Source organism: Pagrus major, chromosome 10 (genome assembly GCF_040436345.1).
Source record: "Pagrus major chromosome 10, Pma_NU_1.0".
In the NCBI taxonomy this organism is placed as follows: domain Eukaryota; kingdom Metazoa; phylum Chordata; class Actinopteri; order Spariformes; family Sparidae; genus Pagrus; species Pagrus major.
Window position 1 is genome coordinate 6216135 of NC_133224.1, and position 19577 is coordinate 6235711.

At 38.8% G+C, this 19577-nt stretch overlaps 1 protein-coding gene across 1 annotated transcript in view; it reads right to left on the reverse strand.

Annotated features, from left to right (window-relative positions):
* Positions 1 to 9237: 9237 nt before the first annotated feature.
* Positions 9238 to 19577, reverse strand: part of pea15 (proliferation and apoptosis adaptor protein 15) — a 47215-nt gene continuing 36875 nt past the window's right edge. Inside the window, exons 2-4 of the mRNA XM_073475584.1 lie at positions 14230 to 14404; positions 13951 to 14106; positions 9238 to 12795 (exon numbers count right to left, since the gene is read on the reverse strand). Coding sequence (XP_073331685.1) covers positions 12731 to 12795; positions 13951 to 14106; positions 14230 to 14401 — 393 coding nt within the window. The 5' untranslated portion in view covers positions 14402 to 14404 and the 3' untranslated portion in view covers positions 9238 to 12730. The remainder of the gene's footprint in view (positions 12796 to 13950; positions 14107 to 14229; positions 14405 to 19577) is intronic.

Here is a 19577-nt window from a genome sequence, read left to right on the forward strand (position 1 = left end):
TCTCACTCTCAAGGCAGTGACACACAAGGTAACTCTCAGTGCTTACGAATAAAACTCGGCAATGTCGCTTAAATAAAAATGTTGAAACTCGTAGTTAAATGTTGACGTTTGCGGATGTTCTGCAAGCTTGTTCTGAATGCTGCACATCTGCACTAATGGAACTGTCAATGTCAGGTTTGCAGCTGAAAATGAAGACTTTTCAAGTCCTTGCTAACCTCCTCTAACCTACAACTCCTTCATGATGAGTCACATTGTTAGATAATTGCCTATAAAACCTAAACCACACCTCAGGAATGTTTTCAGCCTATAGTTAAACCTCCAGTTATAATGATCGGATTAGTATTGAAAACACAACGCCTCAAAATATCCTCTATTGTCCTCTGCTGCACAATGCACACACTTCAGAAAATCTCTGATCAAGCCACAAACATTAATGTGACCATTTAAAAATTAAAGATTGTTCACTAACATCAAGAAACATCATAAATGTCAAGCACGATTTCAAGTCCATCCACCCCAGCAGCTTGCAACCGAATCAAGTTGGCACTTTTTACCTACAATGTGAAAGCTTGCTTTTGTTGTGTGCATCAAATGTAAACTTAATTCATCAAAATAAAAAAATAAAAAACTTTTGTATGTTTGTAAGTAGGTGTGGTTAAAAAGCTTGCGCACATTTATTCAGGAACTTAATGTGACACACTCCTCTTGTGACAGCTGAAAGGTGCAAAGGAAACAATAAAACAACTTCATCCACCGTCACTGTCCAGACACTCACATATTCCTCACATAAACACACCTTAATCACCATTAATTACATCACACCATTGTACAGCATTCTTGTGCAATACCTGCCACATTCAAAAGGACACGATCTTGATACAGAGGTGCGACATCTTTTCAGGACTCGTCAGAGATGTTTTCCAACTTATTTCTCTCTGCTCACACCTCAACGTCTTATCTTTAACAGCTACAACCCCCAAAACTATTCCTTACTACTTACACTAGTCTACCCAGCACTGATATCACTTCATCCATGGGCCCTTTAACCATTCGCCAATACCTTACTTTAAAAATGAAACTAGCAAATAAAACTATGGAGCCTGAAGTGTTCAGTATTAAATAGATAAACAGTAGGCCTACATTATTAAATAAATCCTGTTAAAGAACAGGCCTACATTGTATAAAATATATAAAATGAACCAATAAATCACGAGGAATTTAACTTAACTTCATGATTATTATATAAATATTAGCTTCTTTCTTCTATTAGTCCATTTCTCTTTCATGATCACATGCCTCCTAAGATAGCAACTTACTAAAAGCTGTAGCTGTAAATAAACAAAGTAAACAGTAACTAACTCTCTGTTTGGTTAGCTTAACAAGGCCACACAGTCTACTAAGCTAGTTGGCTAACTAACTATGCTGAGTCGTTTAGCAGTAATAGCTAGCACCTGCTGGCTAGACTGACCACTCTTCTAGCGCAAGCTTGTTTGCTTAACAACAAATGTTCAATTGTTGTGAAGCAACTAATTATTTTACACAACTTCATAATTAAATCTTATTTCATCAATCTTTTTGTCACATTAACAAGTTTATGTCTATCTGTTAATCGAGCAAGCTCAACAGCTGCTACCACATTTAGCCAGTTAGCTTGTGTTAGCGTGAACAAAAGCATTGCAGCGGTAATTCTGATTCAACTAACTAGAAGAACCGTTGCTGTAAATAAACAGAGTGAGTACCCACTCTTCTAGCTAGTTAGCTGGCAGAAGCATTCGCAGCCTTATTAAGCTAAATAAAAGTTATTTACAGTGTTTTTGTACTGGGCTAACTAAATCTGGTAGCAGCTGTTGAGCTTATTTGCTTAACAACAAACTCGCCAAACAAACAAAACCGGTACGTGGAGCTAATGGATGACGTGAAACATGTTAAAACAAGAATCTGTGCTGGAGTTACACTCCCTATAACAACAACTCACTCAGTCTGGCTGCAGGAGGATGGTTACCTCGCCTCCCAGGACCTCGCGCTGCTCTGGAGGCTGACTTAGGGACCTCAAAAAATTACCCTATTGTTTGATTGATTTACACAAAAACAATGTTTTTTCATGCTGACTAGATGATATCAGTGAAAATTATGATAAAAAATATAATTAAACTGATTTCATGTAGCACACTTATTTTGATTGCTAATGTGTTATTTATAGCTTCCACGTCATGTGAACCAGTGACTCCAAACCAATGCTGAACTGTGTTAATAAATGCGAAAACTAAGACACATCTCTTTTTATTACATTTAACTGCTTCTTCTTTTTTATACTGATATTTTTTTTATTCTTATTTTTTAAAACAAAAATGGAGGTGGTGCCGTATCTGTGAATAATGAACTTAAATGTAAAATTGTAGGAAAAATGTCAATAACAATAGACAATATAATGGAGTGTGTTACTATAGAAATAGATACGGAGAAAACAAAGAATATAATAGTTGTATCTACAGAACACCACGATCGTGTCTTGATACATTCAATAACAAGATGGTTTATATACTGTATGTACGATAAGAGGAATGATAAAAAGATAATTATATACTATAGAACGACTTCTGGATACAGTGGAAACAGAATTTGATACTTAAAAACGATGGTTCAACATTAGCAAGTTGTCATTAAATTTAAATAAAATTATTATTTGCACTTGATTATTGTTTATTCAATGTCAAAACATTTGTTTTAGTGATGGTCACTATTTTTACTTTAACTTGAGTTGTTGTTTTTGAAAAGTAATAGTACTTTTGGGGGAAGGGGGAATGCATATGTCAATACTTGTACTACAGGATCATCAAAATCAGAGTAGTTGAAAATTGATTGATTTGGCCTTTAGAGTGATAAAATGGAGGGAAAGTATCGGCCTTTTTTCACTTGCAGTAGTTTTGTTTTACTGGAAATGCAATGATTTCCAACAAAACAAAGTGGGTGAGCTCATTTTAGGTTTCGTTTTATCCGAACGACGAAACCGAACGAGACATTTCCTCCTCATTCCTCCCTGCTGCATTGTTCAGAACAGTGTTACACCCTCCAAAACCACATCAGTTCATTATCTCAGCCATAAATCTAAATGATCACGTCAGCCTTGACTGATGTGTGGTTACCTAAAACCTGTTTGTCAGGTTTCACCAGAGTTTGATTAAATCTCTGTTGTTGATGCATGACTTTGTGTAGATGCTTGAGTGACAGTTGGATAAACGGACATGTGAGTTATTGTGTCAACAGTTTGACAGAGGAAATATTTAGATCTTCATTGTGAAAACACTCCATTTCAAGTAAAAGTCTTGCATTGAAAACATCTCTTAATAAATGTATCTAACTGTAATGGAGGAAATGTGCAGTAAAAAAGACCCTTAGACCTCTTACCTTCTTTTCTACTTTCTCTACCTTCCTTGATGCCCCACCGCCACCTCCCTTCCTCCCTTCTACCACACGACTTTAACCACTGCTGTGAAAACGATAGATGACACGCTCACCTCATGTCCCTACCCACCTGCTGACACCACCTGTCCTTTACCCAACTCGACATTCAACCCCGTTGATGCAAAGAATTAAAGACCCTTCTAGCTTCTATTATATCTTCCCAAAACACCGCACTCATAAGGACATTAGAGAGAATCTGTGTCCTGAGGGGTCCCTCAGGGTTCTGTTCTGGGTCCCATCCTCTTTTCTCTTTACACAAAATCACTTGGCTCTGTTATGCGCTCATATAGCTTTTTCCTACCACATGTATGCAGATGACACACAACTTATTCTGCCTGTCTGACAGAGAGGGAGAGTCTGGCTAAAATCTCTCAATGGATGTCTGCACACCACCTGAAGCAAATTTTGAAGAAGATTGAGCTGATTTTCCTAAATTTTTTACTGCAAAAATAAGCCCGCAAATGACCTGTAACTGCCCCTGTTAGCTGCAAAACATAATGGGTCCATGTTATTTATTATTACATGGTCCAAGTTCAAATGAAATAACAATATCACTGAAAATGAACAATTAACACTTAGTGTTACTCAGTCATTGGTTGTTGTAGGCTCTAGGGTGGGCACGGAGGTCATATCTGCTCAAATGAGCTGTCATTAAAAATCTGCTATCTCAGGATCTCCCGTTAATTCGGAAAATGTTCAGGCACTTATTGGACCATAGAGTCTGTCGAGTAAACGTCGTAATAATGTAATAAGAAATTGCAGTGTAATATTAAGTAAAATATTTCCCTCTGCAAAAGAAAATTCTCAGGTGAAGTACATGTATCTAAAATTTGTCAATACAGTACTCGAGTAAAGGCACTTAGGTACGTTTGCATCTCCGGAAGAAAGCAACACCAGGAAACACAGTCTAGGTTAGCAAATATATTTTAATATATAATATTTATATTCATTTTAGCACAATGACAAAATGGCATAATTTCAGTTCAGTCTCATTTAAATCATGACAAAAAGCCACACCTTCATATTTGTTTGAATAATACCTCATATCATATTTTGTTGCAGTCATTGCAAAATAAATCCTGAAGTACTTCTTGCCCCATGAGAGGAAAACCTTAGCAAAAGTTTCTAACAGCATTGAGCCCATTGGATCCAACAGGGTTGTGTTAAGAGCTGTACGCGATAATGTAAAGATGGATTGATGACACTCTTCTCTTCATTGTTAAGCACAGTGTCACACCCTCCAAAACCATGTCAGTTTTATTGTCACTGTGAGAGAGCTGGATTATTTCTTTATCTCAAACCAAATTCAACTGTGTGCACATTAACTAATAATCACATTTTTAAGAGCAATAAGTCTTGAGTAATATGAGAGACTGGATTGACTCTGTGAAAACAAACACACCTGTCACTTGCGACACCATAATAAAGCACATTACAAAATCACATCCCACCGTCTCACTCTCAAGGCAGTAACACACAAGGTAACTCTCAGTGCTTACGAATAAAACTCGTCAATGTCGCTTAAATAAAAATGTTGAAGCTCGTAGTTAAATGTTGACGTTTGCGGATGTTCTGCAAGCTTGTTCTGAATGCTGCACATCTGCACTAATGGAACTGTCAATGTCAGGTTTGCAGCTGAAAATGAAGACTTTTCAAGTCCTTGCTAACCTCCTCTAACCTACAACTCCTTCATGATGAGTCACATTGTTAGATAATTGCCTATAAAACCTAAACCACACCTCAGGAATGTTTTCAGCCTATAGTTAAACCTCCAGTTATAATGATCGGATTAGTATTGAAAACACAACGCCTCAAAATATCCTCTATTGTCCTCTACTGCACAATGCACACACTTCAGAAAATCTCTGATCAAGCCACAAACATTAATGTGACCATTTAAAAATTAAAGATTGTTCACTAACATCAAGAAACATCGTAAATGTCAAGCACGATTTCAAGTCCATCCACCCCAGCAGCTTGCAACCGAATCAAGTTGGCACTTTTTACCTACAATGTGAAAGCTTGCTTTTGTTGTGTGCATCAAATGTAAACTTAATTCATCAAAATAAAAAAATAAAAAACTTTTGTATGTTTGTAAGTAGGTGTGGTTAAAAAGCTTGCGCACATTTATTCAGGAACTTAATGTGACACACTCCTCTTGTGACAGCTGAAAGGTGCAAAGGAAACAATAAAACAACTTCATCCACCGTCACCGACCAGACACTCAGCATTCCTCACATAAACACACCTTAATCACCATTAATTACATCACACCATTGTACAGCATTCTTGTGCAATACCTGCCACATTCAAAAGGACACGATCTTGATGCAGAGGTGCGACATCTTTTCAGGACTCGTCAGAGATGTTTTCCAACTTATTTCTCTCTGCTCACACCTCTACGTCTTATCTTTAACAGCTACAACCCCCAAAACTATTCCTTACTACTTACACTAGTCTACCCAGCACTGATATCACTTCATCCATGGGCCCTTTAACCATTCGCCAATACCTTACTTTAAAAATGAAACTAGCAAATAAAACTATGGAGCCTGAAGTGTTCAGTATTAAATAGATAAACAGTAGGCCTACATTATTAAATAAATCCTGTTAAAGAACAGGCCTACATTGTATAAAATATATAAAATGAACCAATAAATCATGAGGAATTTAACTTAACTTCATGATTATTATATAAATATTAGCTTCTTTCTTCTATTAGTCCATTTCTCTTTCATGATCACATGCCTCCTAAGATAGCAAGCTTGACAACTGCTACCACATTTAGCCAGTTAGCTTGTGTTAGCTAGAACAAAAAGAAATACAGCAACTTACTAAAAGCTGTAGCTGTAAATAAACAAAGTAAACAGTAACTAACTCTCTGTTTGGTTAGCTTAACAAGGCCACACAGTCTACTAAGCTAGTTGGCTAACTAACTATGCTGAGTCGTTTAGCAGTAATAGCTAGCACCTGCTGGCTAGACTGACCACTCTTCTAGCGCAAGCTTATTTGCTTAACAACAAATGTTCAATTGTTGTGAAGCAACTAATTATTTTACACAACTTCATGATTAAATCTTATTTCATCAATCTTTTTGTCACATTAACAAGTTTATGTCTATCTGTTAATCGAGCAAGCTCAACAGCTGCTACCACATTTAGCCAGTTAGCTTGTGTTAGCGTGAACAAAAGCATTGCAGCGGTAATTCTGATTCAACTAACTAGAAGAACCGTTGCTGTAAATAAACAGAGTGAGTACCCACTCTTCTAGCTAGTTAGCTGGCAGAAGCATTCGCAGCCTTGTTAAGCTAAATAAAAGTTATTTACAGTGTTTTTGTACTGGGCTAACTAAATCTGGTAGCAGTTGTTGAGCTTATTTGCTTAACAACAATTTTTCTATTGATTTTTTTACACAACTTCATGATTATTGCATGTAACTTCATCAATCTTGATATCAACAATGAGCTCATTTATATTTCTTAAGATAGCAAGCTCAACAACTGCTACCACATTTAGCCAGTTAGGTAGTTGTTCAATGGAATATTTTACACAATTTATTAATGTAGCTAATTCATAATTACTTATTTATTTAATATTGAACACCATTACAAAACCATACAAAACTAGAGTGACTGCTCATTGTTCAGATGAGGGTCGTCAAATGCCTGTTTTATTAGCGACTAAATGGATTATCTTTTTTCTTCTTTCATGAATAAAATGAGAAAATAATTTCTATGAAAACACCGGTGGAACTACAAAAAAACTGAAATGAAATGAAACTAAACCTTTTTTTTTTCTTCAATTATTGTTGTGAAACTACAATCTACAAATCAGTCGTCAACGTTTCTTTAACTTTCTACATGCACCTAGCCCAACATTTTAAGATGCCATACTTTTTTAAATTTCCCGCTCTTGGTGCAATGCGCAAGTGACAACATGTCTCATACGAACAAAATGGCAGATTATGACTTTGTGACTGCTTTTGTCTTTTGTCATGATTTGGAAACTCTCTGAATGAAAATCATTTTACAAGCAGTGACCACGACACATCTGATCAAATACAACACAGTAAAACATAATATGTTACATATCAGTAAATACAATGAAATGAATATCACTTTTTTTCCCCCATAAAATCATCACCCAAAGCTGAAACAGCAAAACATAAATGAAGAGAATAACATGAATTAGAAAAAGTTTTGATGCATGGTCTGCTTAACATTAGATACGCAACACGTTTTCATCCCCTTGATTTGTTTCCAGTTAGTAAAACAAAACCCGGATACATAAAAACAACAATATATAGGCATTAAATAAATTAATCAATTTCAAAACAAACACAGTGATACATTTTCAAAATACATATTTACAACCTAATAAAATGAAAAAAACAACAACAAAAAAAACCAAAATACCGTCTTATCCTTAAGGGAAAGTGATACTCTTGTTTGATTTTTAATTGACTGTTAGCAATACATGCTGAATACCTTCTCACAATATCAGCCTCTTTTTTTCCCTACTTCATTTATACTCATGTATTGGTTATACATACAAATATACTTTAGTAGGTTTATACTTTTGCAGCATTTACTTTAAGTTGATATGTACTTGGTACATGGAAAAACCAAATCTGACATCATTTGTGACTGATATGTTGATATATTATGTGCCGATTGGCTACCGATGGAGAAAGCTAAGCAATGCCAAACATAATCTGCCTGGTGATGAACTCAGGAAGGCTGTGCCACGCTAACCATGATGACATGAATGGTGTTTGACTCTTGATGAGTAGGAACAGGAAGTGGGTGTGAAAACATAAAGAAAAAAAAAAAAATTGGGAATGTTGCGGCACAGCCACATTTCGACACTGACAGAGATTTTAACACTCCAGTGACTGAACTTCTAACAGGAACTGCTGCGGGAGCATCTATAGCATCACATAATTGGATTTTTTTCTTTTTTGATGTTTACGGATATTGCATGGACAAACTACTGACAAACTACCACACGTTTGCTAACATAAATCCATTGCCTACTGAAATTCTGAGAGCAAGAAAAAAAAAAGAAAAGTCACTTGGTCACATACATCTAAATTCACAAGTTGCTATTCCAAAAGCACTTCAAATAAAACGAGAAGGAAAAATAAAAATTAAAACACAATGGCCCGAAACCTCCCTTGCTGATATTTTGTACAATAATGGAAACACATGCTTAGATCTGGAAAGAAAAAAACGGCCTTTTGGTTTGAAAAATCACCAGAGCTCTTCACTGAAAATGCTGAGTGGCAATCAAACATTTACAGCCAATAATCACATCCAGTTTAACACTAGGAAAGACCGTTTCCCACAGGTCATAGCAGTAAGTACAACTACCTCCATTTGCCTTAAAGAAATGCTCTCGATTCAGCTCTGTGACAAATACAGTGGTCCCACTTTGTGTTCACCAGGCTCAAGCTAAAGGAGGGCAGCTACCGCTTCACTTGGGGTCAGGCCTAGCGAGGGCTAGTCTGGACGCTGAAGGTAAAACCCACCCAGAAATACTATTGACACTGTTAGATATCATCAATCCTGAAACAAAAACTTGACGATTGATCTTGTGGAAGAATAAAACAAAAATGTTAGTAATCTCTAAGATTTGGCTTTTAGGCACAGTGGTACTATGAGCTAAATGCTAATGTCAGCATGCTAATGTTTCAACAATGTTAATGCTAGCATGCTGATGTCTGGACTGGTGTAATGTTTATCATTAATATTATTATATTTTTAGCATGTTAGCTAATGTCAGCATAGAGTAAGCTAAAATGCTCATATATCATAGTGTATTGTTGACCATTTTCCCCTTGATCGCTTAGCATGTAAGCTAACATCAGCATGCTAACATTCTCACAATGACTACGCTAAAATGCTAATGTCTAGAATCATAGTGTTATTTCTACCACTTTAGTTTAGCGTGTTAGCATGCTAACAGTTGTTAATTAAAACAAGGTATAGCCGTGGCTGTTATTAGCGTTGCAGGGAGGCCTGGTGGTCTTAAAATGTAATATATTGAACAATCAGATGAACTGTAGAGGGGATCACCAAATTGATTATATTTCATCCTGATTGTGCGAAATTGACATTTACATTCTCAGTACTGAACTGCTAAATGGTTCAAATCAAAGTATAGCCTATATATAACAGTGTCAAAGTGTTTAAGGGTGGATGATTCCTTAAACAATACTATAAAAAAATCAATCTGGCCTAGATTAACTGGATGTTTAATGCAAAGAAACATGTCCAGTGTTTGTAAGAGTATCAAACCTTGCTATACGAACGCAGGCAATTAAAGGACTACTGAATGTTACTTTAAGACGTTTCCTGCAAAGTAGTAGACTGAGAATCAAACAGTATAGTTGGTCTAACAATGAATATTGAATAACAAGCATTTGTTTTCTTTCCCGACAATGCACACTTTCCAATTCCTCTCGGGGATCTTATCAAACAGCCCGACGTGTCACGATTAAAGAGTTCAGTTGTTTAGATTGAGTGGTTTGTTGGGAGGATATGTTACAGTGCAGAGTTTTCCTACAGACATTAATGCATAGGATACAAATCAGTCCAACACTACAATATACGGCGAGCAATACAAAAGAAAAAAAATATAACAGATCACAGAGACTGTGATCGAAATAAAAGTCTTGGTCGTTGGCACAGGGTTTTGGTGAGGGAGGAAGAAGGGAGGGAGGAATGACTAGTCATACACTGATAGATTTTTATGACGTTTGTTCGTCTTTTTTTTTTTTTGTTATCCTACAGCTTTGAAAAACAACAAAGATGGGGGGGCAGAAATAGACCCACAGACATTCTGTACACACCAAACGCTGAAGTCCTTAGCAAATTTCAGAATAAAAGTAGCGTCGCTCTCTTGAAAAAGTGAGAGCCGTTTTTGATTAACTTGACGTGTGCGCCGGCGTCACACAATCCCTCACAGTTCTGAAAAAACTTTGGGGTGAACACAAAGTCCGCTAAGGCTTCAACGCGGGGAGAAAAGAGACACAGTGTTCAAAAGAGCAGTTATTATAGTTTAGTTTCAACAGTCTTGCTAGCTATTATGTTTGTGCATGGCGGGAATGGCATAGTCAGCGGGTTATGAGCCGTTGTGTTCATTAGAGATCCTTGTAACAATCGACTTTATGTACAGTGTATTAAAAGGACATGTTTTATTATCACATGCCATGTTTTCTTTCTTTCTTTCACTTCCATCTCTACATATATTTTTATTTCCAGAGGCCTTAGTTTGTCCTCTTTCAGACAAATCACAAGCCGGTCAGTTTATTTTGGGTGCAACAAATGAAATGGCAACAACGGGGGTGAAAAGAAAATTTAGCGTTCGCCTCTTTGCAACATTTTCACACAGTAAATACAATATCCAATATGCTCAAGTCCAAGGCAGATGTACTTTTAGTGCTCGCTAAGACACAGAATAGTTTCCGATTAGATAAAATTAGGGTGAAAGTCACAAAACCAGACGTGGTGAAACTGAACGTTGGGTGAAAATTTTGCTGCTAGAGCCACAGTGTCCTCCTCTGTGGACTACACACTGTGGGTCAATATATTATTTCTGCTATATTTTCTTGTCATATATTATTTGTATATTTACATCTCTAGCCAGCTGATACAACAGACTTTCATGCTAACTGGTTCCCCTGATGAAAAGAGAACGCATGAACAGGGAACATCGATAGTATAGAAATAGAAATAATTGCTTTAACTTTCCCATCTAAATATTTTCTCTAAATAACTCTCACTATGACGCTTTAGCTAAAGGCAAATATTGGCTTTTCCTATGAAAATCAACTTTAAATATCTTTTAAAATACTTGACTTTTATTCTTTGCTGCTCATAAAACATGACATAGTCGTCTGCGTAAGAGTAAAGGGAATGCATACAGAACCTCAAGCTGTCTAATCCTTTAAGTTTGACGTAAAGTTTCTTTTAAAATACAGCAACCCTGTGGCAATGTAGCCAAAAGAGGCAAAGGGATGCTAACATTATAACTGTGTTTTTATTAAATGAACTGTACAGTCTTTATAAGGAACAGTCAGACAATTTTGGAAGTCCTTTAATTTGCCTTTTTTTGCTGAAACTTAGATGAGAAGATCGACACCACTCTCATGTTTGTATGGAACATATGAAGCAGTTAGCTTAGCTCAGCTTAGCTTAGCTTAGCACAAAGACTGGAAATGTGGAGAAATTTCTGGCCTGGCTCTGTCCAAATGTAACAAAATTTCTAAGCTAAGCTAGCTGTTTTTCCATGCTTCTGCACTTTATGCTAAGCTAAGCTAACCATCTGGTGGCCTCATATGTAAAAGACAGACATGAATGTGGTATTGATCTTAACATCACGGCAAAACATGTGTATCTCCCAAAACGTCGAAGTACACTTGAACACAACTTAACACTTAATGCAGCTACACACTGAAACAATCACCCTCGTAGATTTTTAGCTTCTAAGCGTTAGGTTAAGCTGCAGGTTCGTTTTTTAAAATTGTTTGTTTTGATCACGTTAACGTTGTATTCACATGTTTTAGTTCCAGATAGAAGCTGTCAGTCGATCAATTTTGACATTTTGCATATTTAAGGCGAATTAGCAAAAACAATTGAGCACTTTTGAATCACGTTAGTTATAGTTAGGTGTCACCGTACACACAATACGTACACAGCTTAACTGTTTTCTAGTTAACTATCGGCTTTTCTTCAAAAATAAAACTTCGCTATTTCACTTTGTTGTTGACTTCTGAAGGCTCGGGTTCGTCGTTTTCTTACTGGGTGTTGATGATTTAACTATAATAAATTTAACTGACACACACGCACGCACACGGTTGCATAAACACAGCATCACAGATTGAACAGTGTTTACAGATTATACTCATTCTGAACTGACCCACTCAGCGTTTGAATCGAGGGTAGACTTTGGCTCTCTGACTCTGTCCATCCGTCTCCAGATTTCTTCTTCTAATGTCTTTTTTTCCCCCCCGCAGCTTCCCGTCTCCCCTCAGCTGAAGAAGAGGCTGCATCGCTACGATCTGATTGGTTGCTCTGTAAGGTGGATGGCCTTGCTTGGCTCTGTGTCACGGAGGGTGGCGTGGCTGGTTGTGTGTGTGTGTGCGGTAGGTGTGGATGGGGGGAGGTGGGCGAGTGATGGGGTCGGTCGGGAACGGTTGGTCGGTTGATTGGAGTGCCAGGAGTGAAGAAATCAAGATGCAAGGATCAGGCCCCGGGGTCGTGACCTCACACTTTTTTAGGGGGAGGGGCCAACTTGATGATCTCATCTTCAGAGGGCTGGCGGATGATGTCTTTTAGGAGAGGGGGGGTTGGAAAAAGAGAAAGAAAGAGAGATAATGTAAGAAGTTGTAGCCAAAACAAGAAAAGGAGAGTGCATCACACCAATTTTAGCATCTTTGGCTCAAACTCAGAATTATAATATTTACAATATAGCATATTATTATTATTATTATTATTGTTATTTTCTACTGTTTTATTTGTTTGACAGTTTTCCGCAGATTTACTTTCAGACTTTGAGACGATTTGTATGGATGAATTTTGATGTATAAAATGTTTTTTTGTTTGAAAAATCTACTGTAGATTCATTTCAAACAAAAGTTTCACATGTTAAGGCTGTGGGCGTATTATTGACAGTATGTGCAACACACTAACTTGCAATTAAAAAAATGATGTTTACTGAATCGCAGCGCTGTTGGTATTGAAAAAGGAAAAATGACTAGAAGTCAGAATCTTCTGATGTAATGTGCTTTCAATTTTTTACCTTTTGATTAAGAATCGATTTAAGAAGGTAAAACGGTAGCAGGAGATAAATAAAGCAAGAGACATTCAGAGGACGTAGCAGGAAAAAGAAAAAAAAACTATCTGTTAAAATCAAAATCACAATAAAGATAAAAATAAGAGCTTTTGAGTTCTTCAGGGAAACATGTCATAAAGATGACGCCTCCTGAACAGAACGGAGCCAAACAAACATTTAATCATTTTTAATAGTAGAGGAAGTCATGATTTTTTTATTGGCCACTGCACCCGCATTTTAATGTTGTTTTAACTCGACCTAGCTGCGAGCTGAATTTCCCCTGTGAACTGAGTTATAAAAAAAGAAATGAGGTTAATAACGGCAGCAAACAGCAGGAGAGAGGAGGAAAAACATTGCAACATGATGCCTGCCTCATGACATACTGATTACTTTGTCCTGAACAAGTACAATTATCCAGTAACTCACAAAAGAAAAGGCTCTCCTGCCCCCTCAATCATCCTCCGACCTCTTCAGAATGAGAGGATGTGAAGGCAGTTTTCTGTTTGGCCACTAGAGGGCAGAACTTGACTGGATTTGGCAGACCAGGAAGCCAATCAGAACCAGACACAGCAACGTAGATACTGTGTTTATACTCTAGAAAACTGACACATAAATGTAACACTATGTCTACATGTACAGTCGAGTGTGTTACCTTTGTATTTCTTGGCTGAGGGGATGCGCGTGAGCTTGGTGTCGATCTCGTCGTCCTCGGAGATCTTGAGCACGGTGGTGCGGTACTCGATCACCCTCGTCAGCAGGTCCGGTCGCCGCGAAATCTCGAAGATGTGCTCGATGTACGACAGATTATCTGCACGAGAGGTGTTGTTAGCAGCGTTGTTCACAGAGAGTTTTATATCAGACGTGTCATGCTAAGACGTTTTGGTCACCCGGGTGGACTGCAACAGGTGGACTTGGTGATCGGATGCCTCACCTTGGGCCAGCTTGTCGTTCTTCTCCAGGTAGCTGAACCACTCCTTGGAGGAGGTGATGTTGTTGCTCTGGTCCTCGGGGATGTCCTCCTTGCAGGCCGACTTGAGCTGCTCCAAGTCTTCGTTGGTGATGTTTTCAGACAGGTCGCTGAGCAGAGAGCTGTACTCCGCCATGGTCTGCAGGAGAGAGGAGAGACGGTTACATACACTGAACAAGAAAAGTAAAGAGGTCAGCAGAGCGAGGCGACAGAAACTGAAGAGGGAGAAAGATACAGCGACTGAAAAAACATAATGATGTTGTTAAACTGCCCACAGCCCACCTACTTCCCAGACTGCCGAGTGGAAAACAGTCCTGACGTGTTAGCTAATGACAATAACATACTGTCAGAGTGGGATGGAAAGAGGCTGAGCAGGACACATCAGACAAGGTCGATCGTCTCTCTTTGTGAGATCATTCGTGAGCAGCTGGAAGAGGAGACCGACTGAAAAGACAGAATGGGACGAAACAAAAGTCTTGCACCGTAATTAAAAAAAGTCCCAAAGGAGGAAATCTAAGCACTCGGTGAAGGACGTGACTCAGCGTTCAGCTTTTTGTTTTCCATCATGAGGTTATCCACTTAGACTGACACTGGTCTGGTGACGCTTGCCTTATTGTCAGCAAAAACCAACAATGAATTGATAACATTGTAATTTTTGGGTCATTTATTGTTTGTTTTTTCCACTGAAAGGAGCCCAGACATGATATGAGTCAAGAAGAAAGAGCCTGAGAGTCAAAAAACAAAAACTACACAGTCAAACTGTAAAAATGAAACTACAGAATAACATCTGCGGTTTCTTTTACTCTGCACCCTATAACCTCTTAGCAAGTACCCTAAAAATGGACTTGTACCCACACATATCATGTGCCAAGATGATGTCAGGAGTTATCAGTTGCTTTTCATCACATCAAGTCAAACTTTAATGAAGATTTATGTGGCTCTCTGCCTCCCTCTGGTGGACTGACCCATGAAAAACATGCATGTGTTCCTGTTAAGTAACAGAAAAAAGGCAAATTTGGCTTCTTCTGTGTGTTGGTTACATTAATTTTGTCTCTATTACCTCAAATAAAAAGTACTTCGAGCCTGGAGGTATGCAGATTTTCACATTTGACAAAAGAGGATATACTGGTTTGGTATTCTGTATCTGCAGACACCCTAAATTGAGGTATACTACCTCTGTATGTATGCAAGTGGGTAAGGGTAGTCCTTATTTTCCAACAATACACTGCATTTAACATTCAAAAATCACACTTAAACGTTGCTCTTTTCACTAACAGTTTCTGACTCATGAGTCTTGAGAGCATTTCTCACAGGCTTTACACACAATCTATGTTTTCAGGATCACGGTTTGCCACAGAAAAACGTTTTTTAATTGATTTCCACTGGCTTGTTTTTACATTTAAACCTCAAACAGCAACAGTGGGTAAAAGGATTCAGCACAAAGGCATGCAGTGGTTATGGTTCAGCCCAGCGTTAAGGAATGAGTGTTGTCAAGATCGCAGGGTTTTAGGTTATCCTCACATAAAGATAGGGAGGTGGACTGCCTGTGTGTGTGTGTGTGTGTGTAGGAGTGTGTGTGTTGGCATGCGAGCGGTTCAGAAACGGGCAGCCGGCGAGAAAAAAAAAGACGAGAAAGAAAAACAGAAAAACAGACAGAGTGATTCAGACATGTTGTGAGGCCGTCTGCTCTGCTCAGCTGCGTCTGTTCAGGAGAAGCGAACGAGACGGATCAAGAGGAAAACGCAGAGTCTCAGGCTGCAGCTCGTATCTCCGTTATTAACATATTTGGGTCAAGATATTCGTGTGATGTTCAGATGAGCGCAAACTTCCCTGCGTAGAGCCGTCGTTATCACGGTCGTTAGCACAATTTAAAGAGCATCTGGAGTTTGTGCAGGTGGTACATAAAAATGCTAATCTGATACGATAACTAATTAATAATTTATTATTTTTGATAATAAAGCAGGTGATGCTTTGAAAATACTGTTTAAGTATCAAAACACTCAATCCACGGAGAAATGCGTCCACCCCCGACTAAGAAACTGTGCCTTTAAACGAGCCGTCTGTAACGTTGTGATGTCACAACTGTTCAGTCTCCGCCCCCAGGCAGAAACACATTGGGGGTGGTGCCTGCTCAGGCCTGTGAGAGCTGACCAATCAGAACAGACTAAGGTTTTCAGTAGGAGGGCCTTAAAGAGACAGGAGCGTTCAGACAGAGGGTGAATAGAGGTGCTGCAGGAGTGGACAACATGAGAAACATAGTGTGTTTTTTAAAGATTAAAACGTGTAAAGATTTTTCTAGTATCCCAAAAATCCCCCAAAATTACGAACCTGAAAATATCAGAACTTCAAGTTGATTTTAGGTAAAGAAACCTTGTGATAGTAATTTGCCCCGTGGGTCAGAAAAAATAATAGTACAAGTGATTTAGGGCTGCAGTGGGTGCTTCTTCCTTATTATTAAGTTTCCTTTTTTGATATTTAAGTCTACAAAAGATTAAAAAATAGTGAAAATAATTCAATATTCAGTTTGATATCACATATAACACAGGTGGGAAATAGTCTCATAAGGGAAGCTGGAATCAGAATATTTCACTGATTTTGCTTGAAAATCTGGTGATTATTTGCAGTAGAGCCCAACTGATACTCAGCTTTTGCTGCCTGATACCAGTACCGTTATATCGGCTGATATACCCATAATTTTTGCAATGATCCCTCAAATGTGGTCATCAAACACTGGTGACAAAGATATGTAACAGAGGCAGGAGATTTCACAGTTAAGGGAATTTAATATGTTTAAACACCTGTATCTCAAGCATCTCTTCCTGCATCATAAAAGTTTTCATGTCGGCACAAAATATACGTCAAAACTGAATCATCTGTGATACAAAGACTGTCATGACATCGACTGCCACATGCTAAAACACAACTATAAAAATAATCAAAAAGGCAAATGTCTTCTTTATCAAACTAATATTAACTTATTTCATGTTTAGATTCTTTATTTATGGTCAAAGGTGTTAAAAAAAGATGATGTGAAGTTTTCTAGAAAAGGCTGCTACAGCGTATTCGCCCACTGCCCGTCAAACTTCCTGAGTCCGCCACTGCTCACATCCAATCAAACAGCTGCCTCAGGATTTCCAAAAGGACTTGATATCCCAGTATTTAGTAGAGATGTTCCCCTGCCTTCCAGTTTAGCTGTGTGGAAATGATTAAGGTCACCTGAAAGCAGCTGCGGTTGAGCTGAAAGGTATCGAGTGTCTTTGCTCAGGGACACTTTGGCAACTTTGTGCAGAGACACCAGTCGCAGCAGGACCGCCTCCCTTCCCATCCATCCCTTTCTTGCGCTCTACAACATAAACGTGCATCATACATCTCTGTCTGTGTCGCACACATCAGCAGCCCCAACCCCCCCTCTCAACCAAGTCGCTGGCAATCCATGCATCTGGCGTGAGGCTGCCGCTCGGTGCAGTGCATCATGGGCACTGGCATGAAGCTCTGTCTGCCTCTGATCCCCTCAGTCTCATCGCAGATAAACACGGCGTACAGAAAGCCCAGAAGAGCTGCGTGATGAGTGGTGTGACCTATATAACAGGGCTGCTGTTAGCGGCAGCTACCAGCAGAGGGCGCCCTTTAGATACTGTAGCAGCAGCTTTGATTATTTAAGAATCTCATGGTGGAACAATGCCTTACTTAATCGTCTCTGGCGTGCTCAGACGGACATATGGAAAGGAGTTGATGGTTTATAGCTGAGCAGCAGAACCGGAGCTCGACTTAATTCTGACATTAGACAAAAAAAATGATAATTCAAGGCCACATTTTCATGCAAAATACAGGTCAACCTGCATTTTAAATCAACCAGAAATCACAAATCCGCATTCCCAGCGACTTGATAAACAGGTGCTGCAATGACAAACAGTGATAAAGTTGCAGCAGCATGACGGCGAGTGTAACCGTCCCATCGGGCTGATTTAAGGTCAGATTTGTTTGTCCGCTCTCTAATGGCTAATGGTGGCATTTGGTTTGGTTCGCCTGATCCACGATCTCAGCCTCGGGGCGAGAGCACAATGATGACAGAGCGCTTTTTTACCGTGCATGTGGTGTGTGTGTATGTGTGTGTGTGTGTGTGTGTGTGTGTTTCTTCAGTCTTAAATGTCACATTCATCTCCTCTCTAACCAGAGCAACTTGCTCAATCAACACAAAGCGCTGCGTGGGAGAGAGCAGAGATGTGCACCTTAACTCCAGTGAATACAGCGAGGGTCTGAATGCTTAGTGTGTGTCTCTGTGTGTGTCTGTGTGTGTGTGTGCTGCCTTGAAATGCAAGTTCGTGAAGAGAGTGTGTGTGTGTGCGAATGTGTTTTTAAACGCTTCGACTCAAATGAATTGTGTGTGTGTGAGACGGAGGGGAGGCAGACTGAAAGAATGAGTGTGTGTGTGTGTGTGTGTGTGTGTGTGTGTTGCCTCCACTCTCGACCCAGGTCGCCCTGCCTGCTCTCTGTTTTGCACCACAATGGACTGGCGCTGCTTTTGTGTACTTTTAGAGGAGAAAAGAAAAAAAAAAACAACAATGGATAGAGTGGCTACATTTAGTGTTCGTCTCCCACCACCTCCATCACGTCGCTCCAGCTCCACGCCGCCTTTTAACTCTTTCTCCACCACGAAATAATACATGCTTCTGTTGAAGTAGTCGATACTGGCTGTGCTTCAAAACGCTATTCGTGCTTTTTAAATTTTATAAATCAAGTACTGGAATTTTTATTCTTTCTCTTGAAATGCACAGAATAGCTTTGTTTTCCTTTTGAGGGGCCTAAACGTGCTCAAACAGTTGTGAAACCTGGCCCGAAATTGAAAAGTGTTACAAAATTTAAGTTCTGTCTGAATTATTTTCTTTTTCTTTCATTTCTTTCTTTCTCTCTCATTATCTCTCTTGTTCTATGCCTAAAGTAAATCATGTTTTTGAGGGTCTAAACAAGCTCAAAAAGTCATGAAACTTTGCCCAAAACTGAAACGTGTTAGAAAAGTTAAGTATTTTCTTACTTTCTCTTTAGCAACATAACAGAATTTTTTGCAATTTGGCAATTTGGTGTTGCACCTTAAAGGGCAACACAGTTTCATACTGTTTTACTTTGTTTATATGTGGCGGACCCTGCCACCTGTCTAGCTTCTTACAGCGTCCCGAATGTTCCTCTGAGAACAGCTTGCTTATTCACTTATGGAAACTTTTTATTTTTTACAATATTGAAATTCTGAGTTTGAGTTTCTTCTCCAAAACTACGTAGTGCCCCTTTAAATACACGCATCTTAGTGTTCGTGGGTC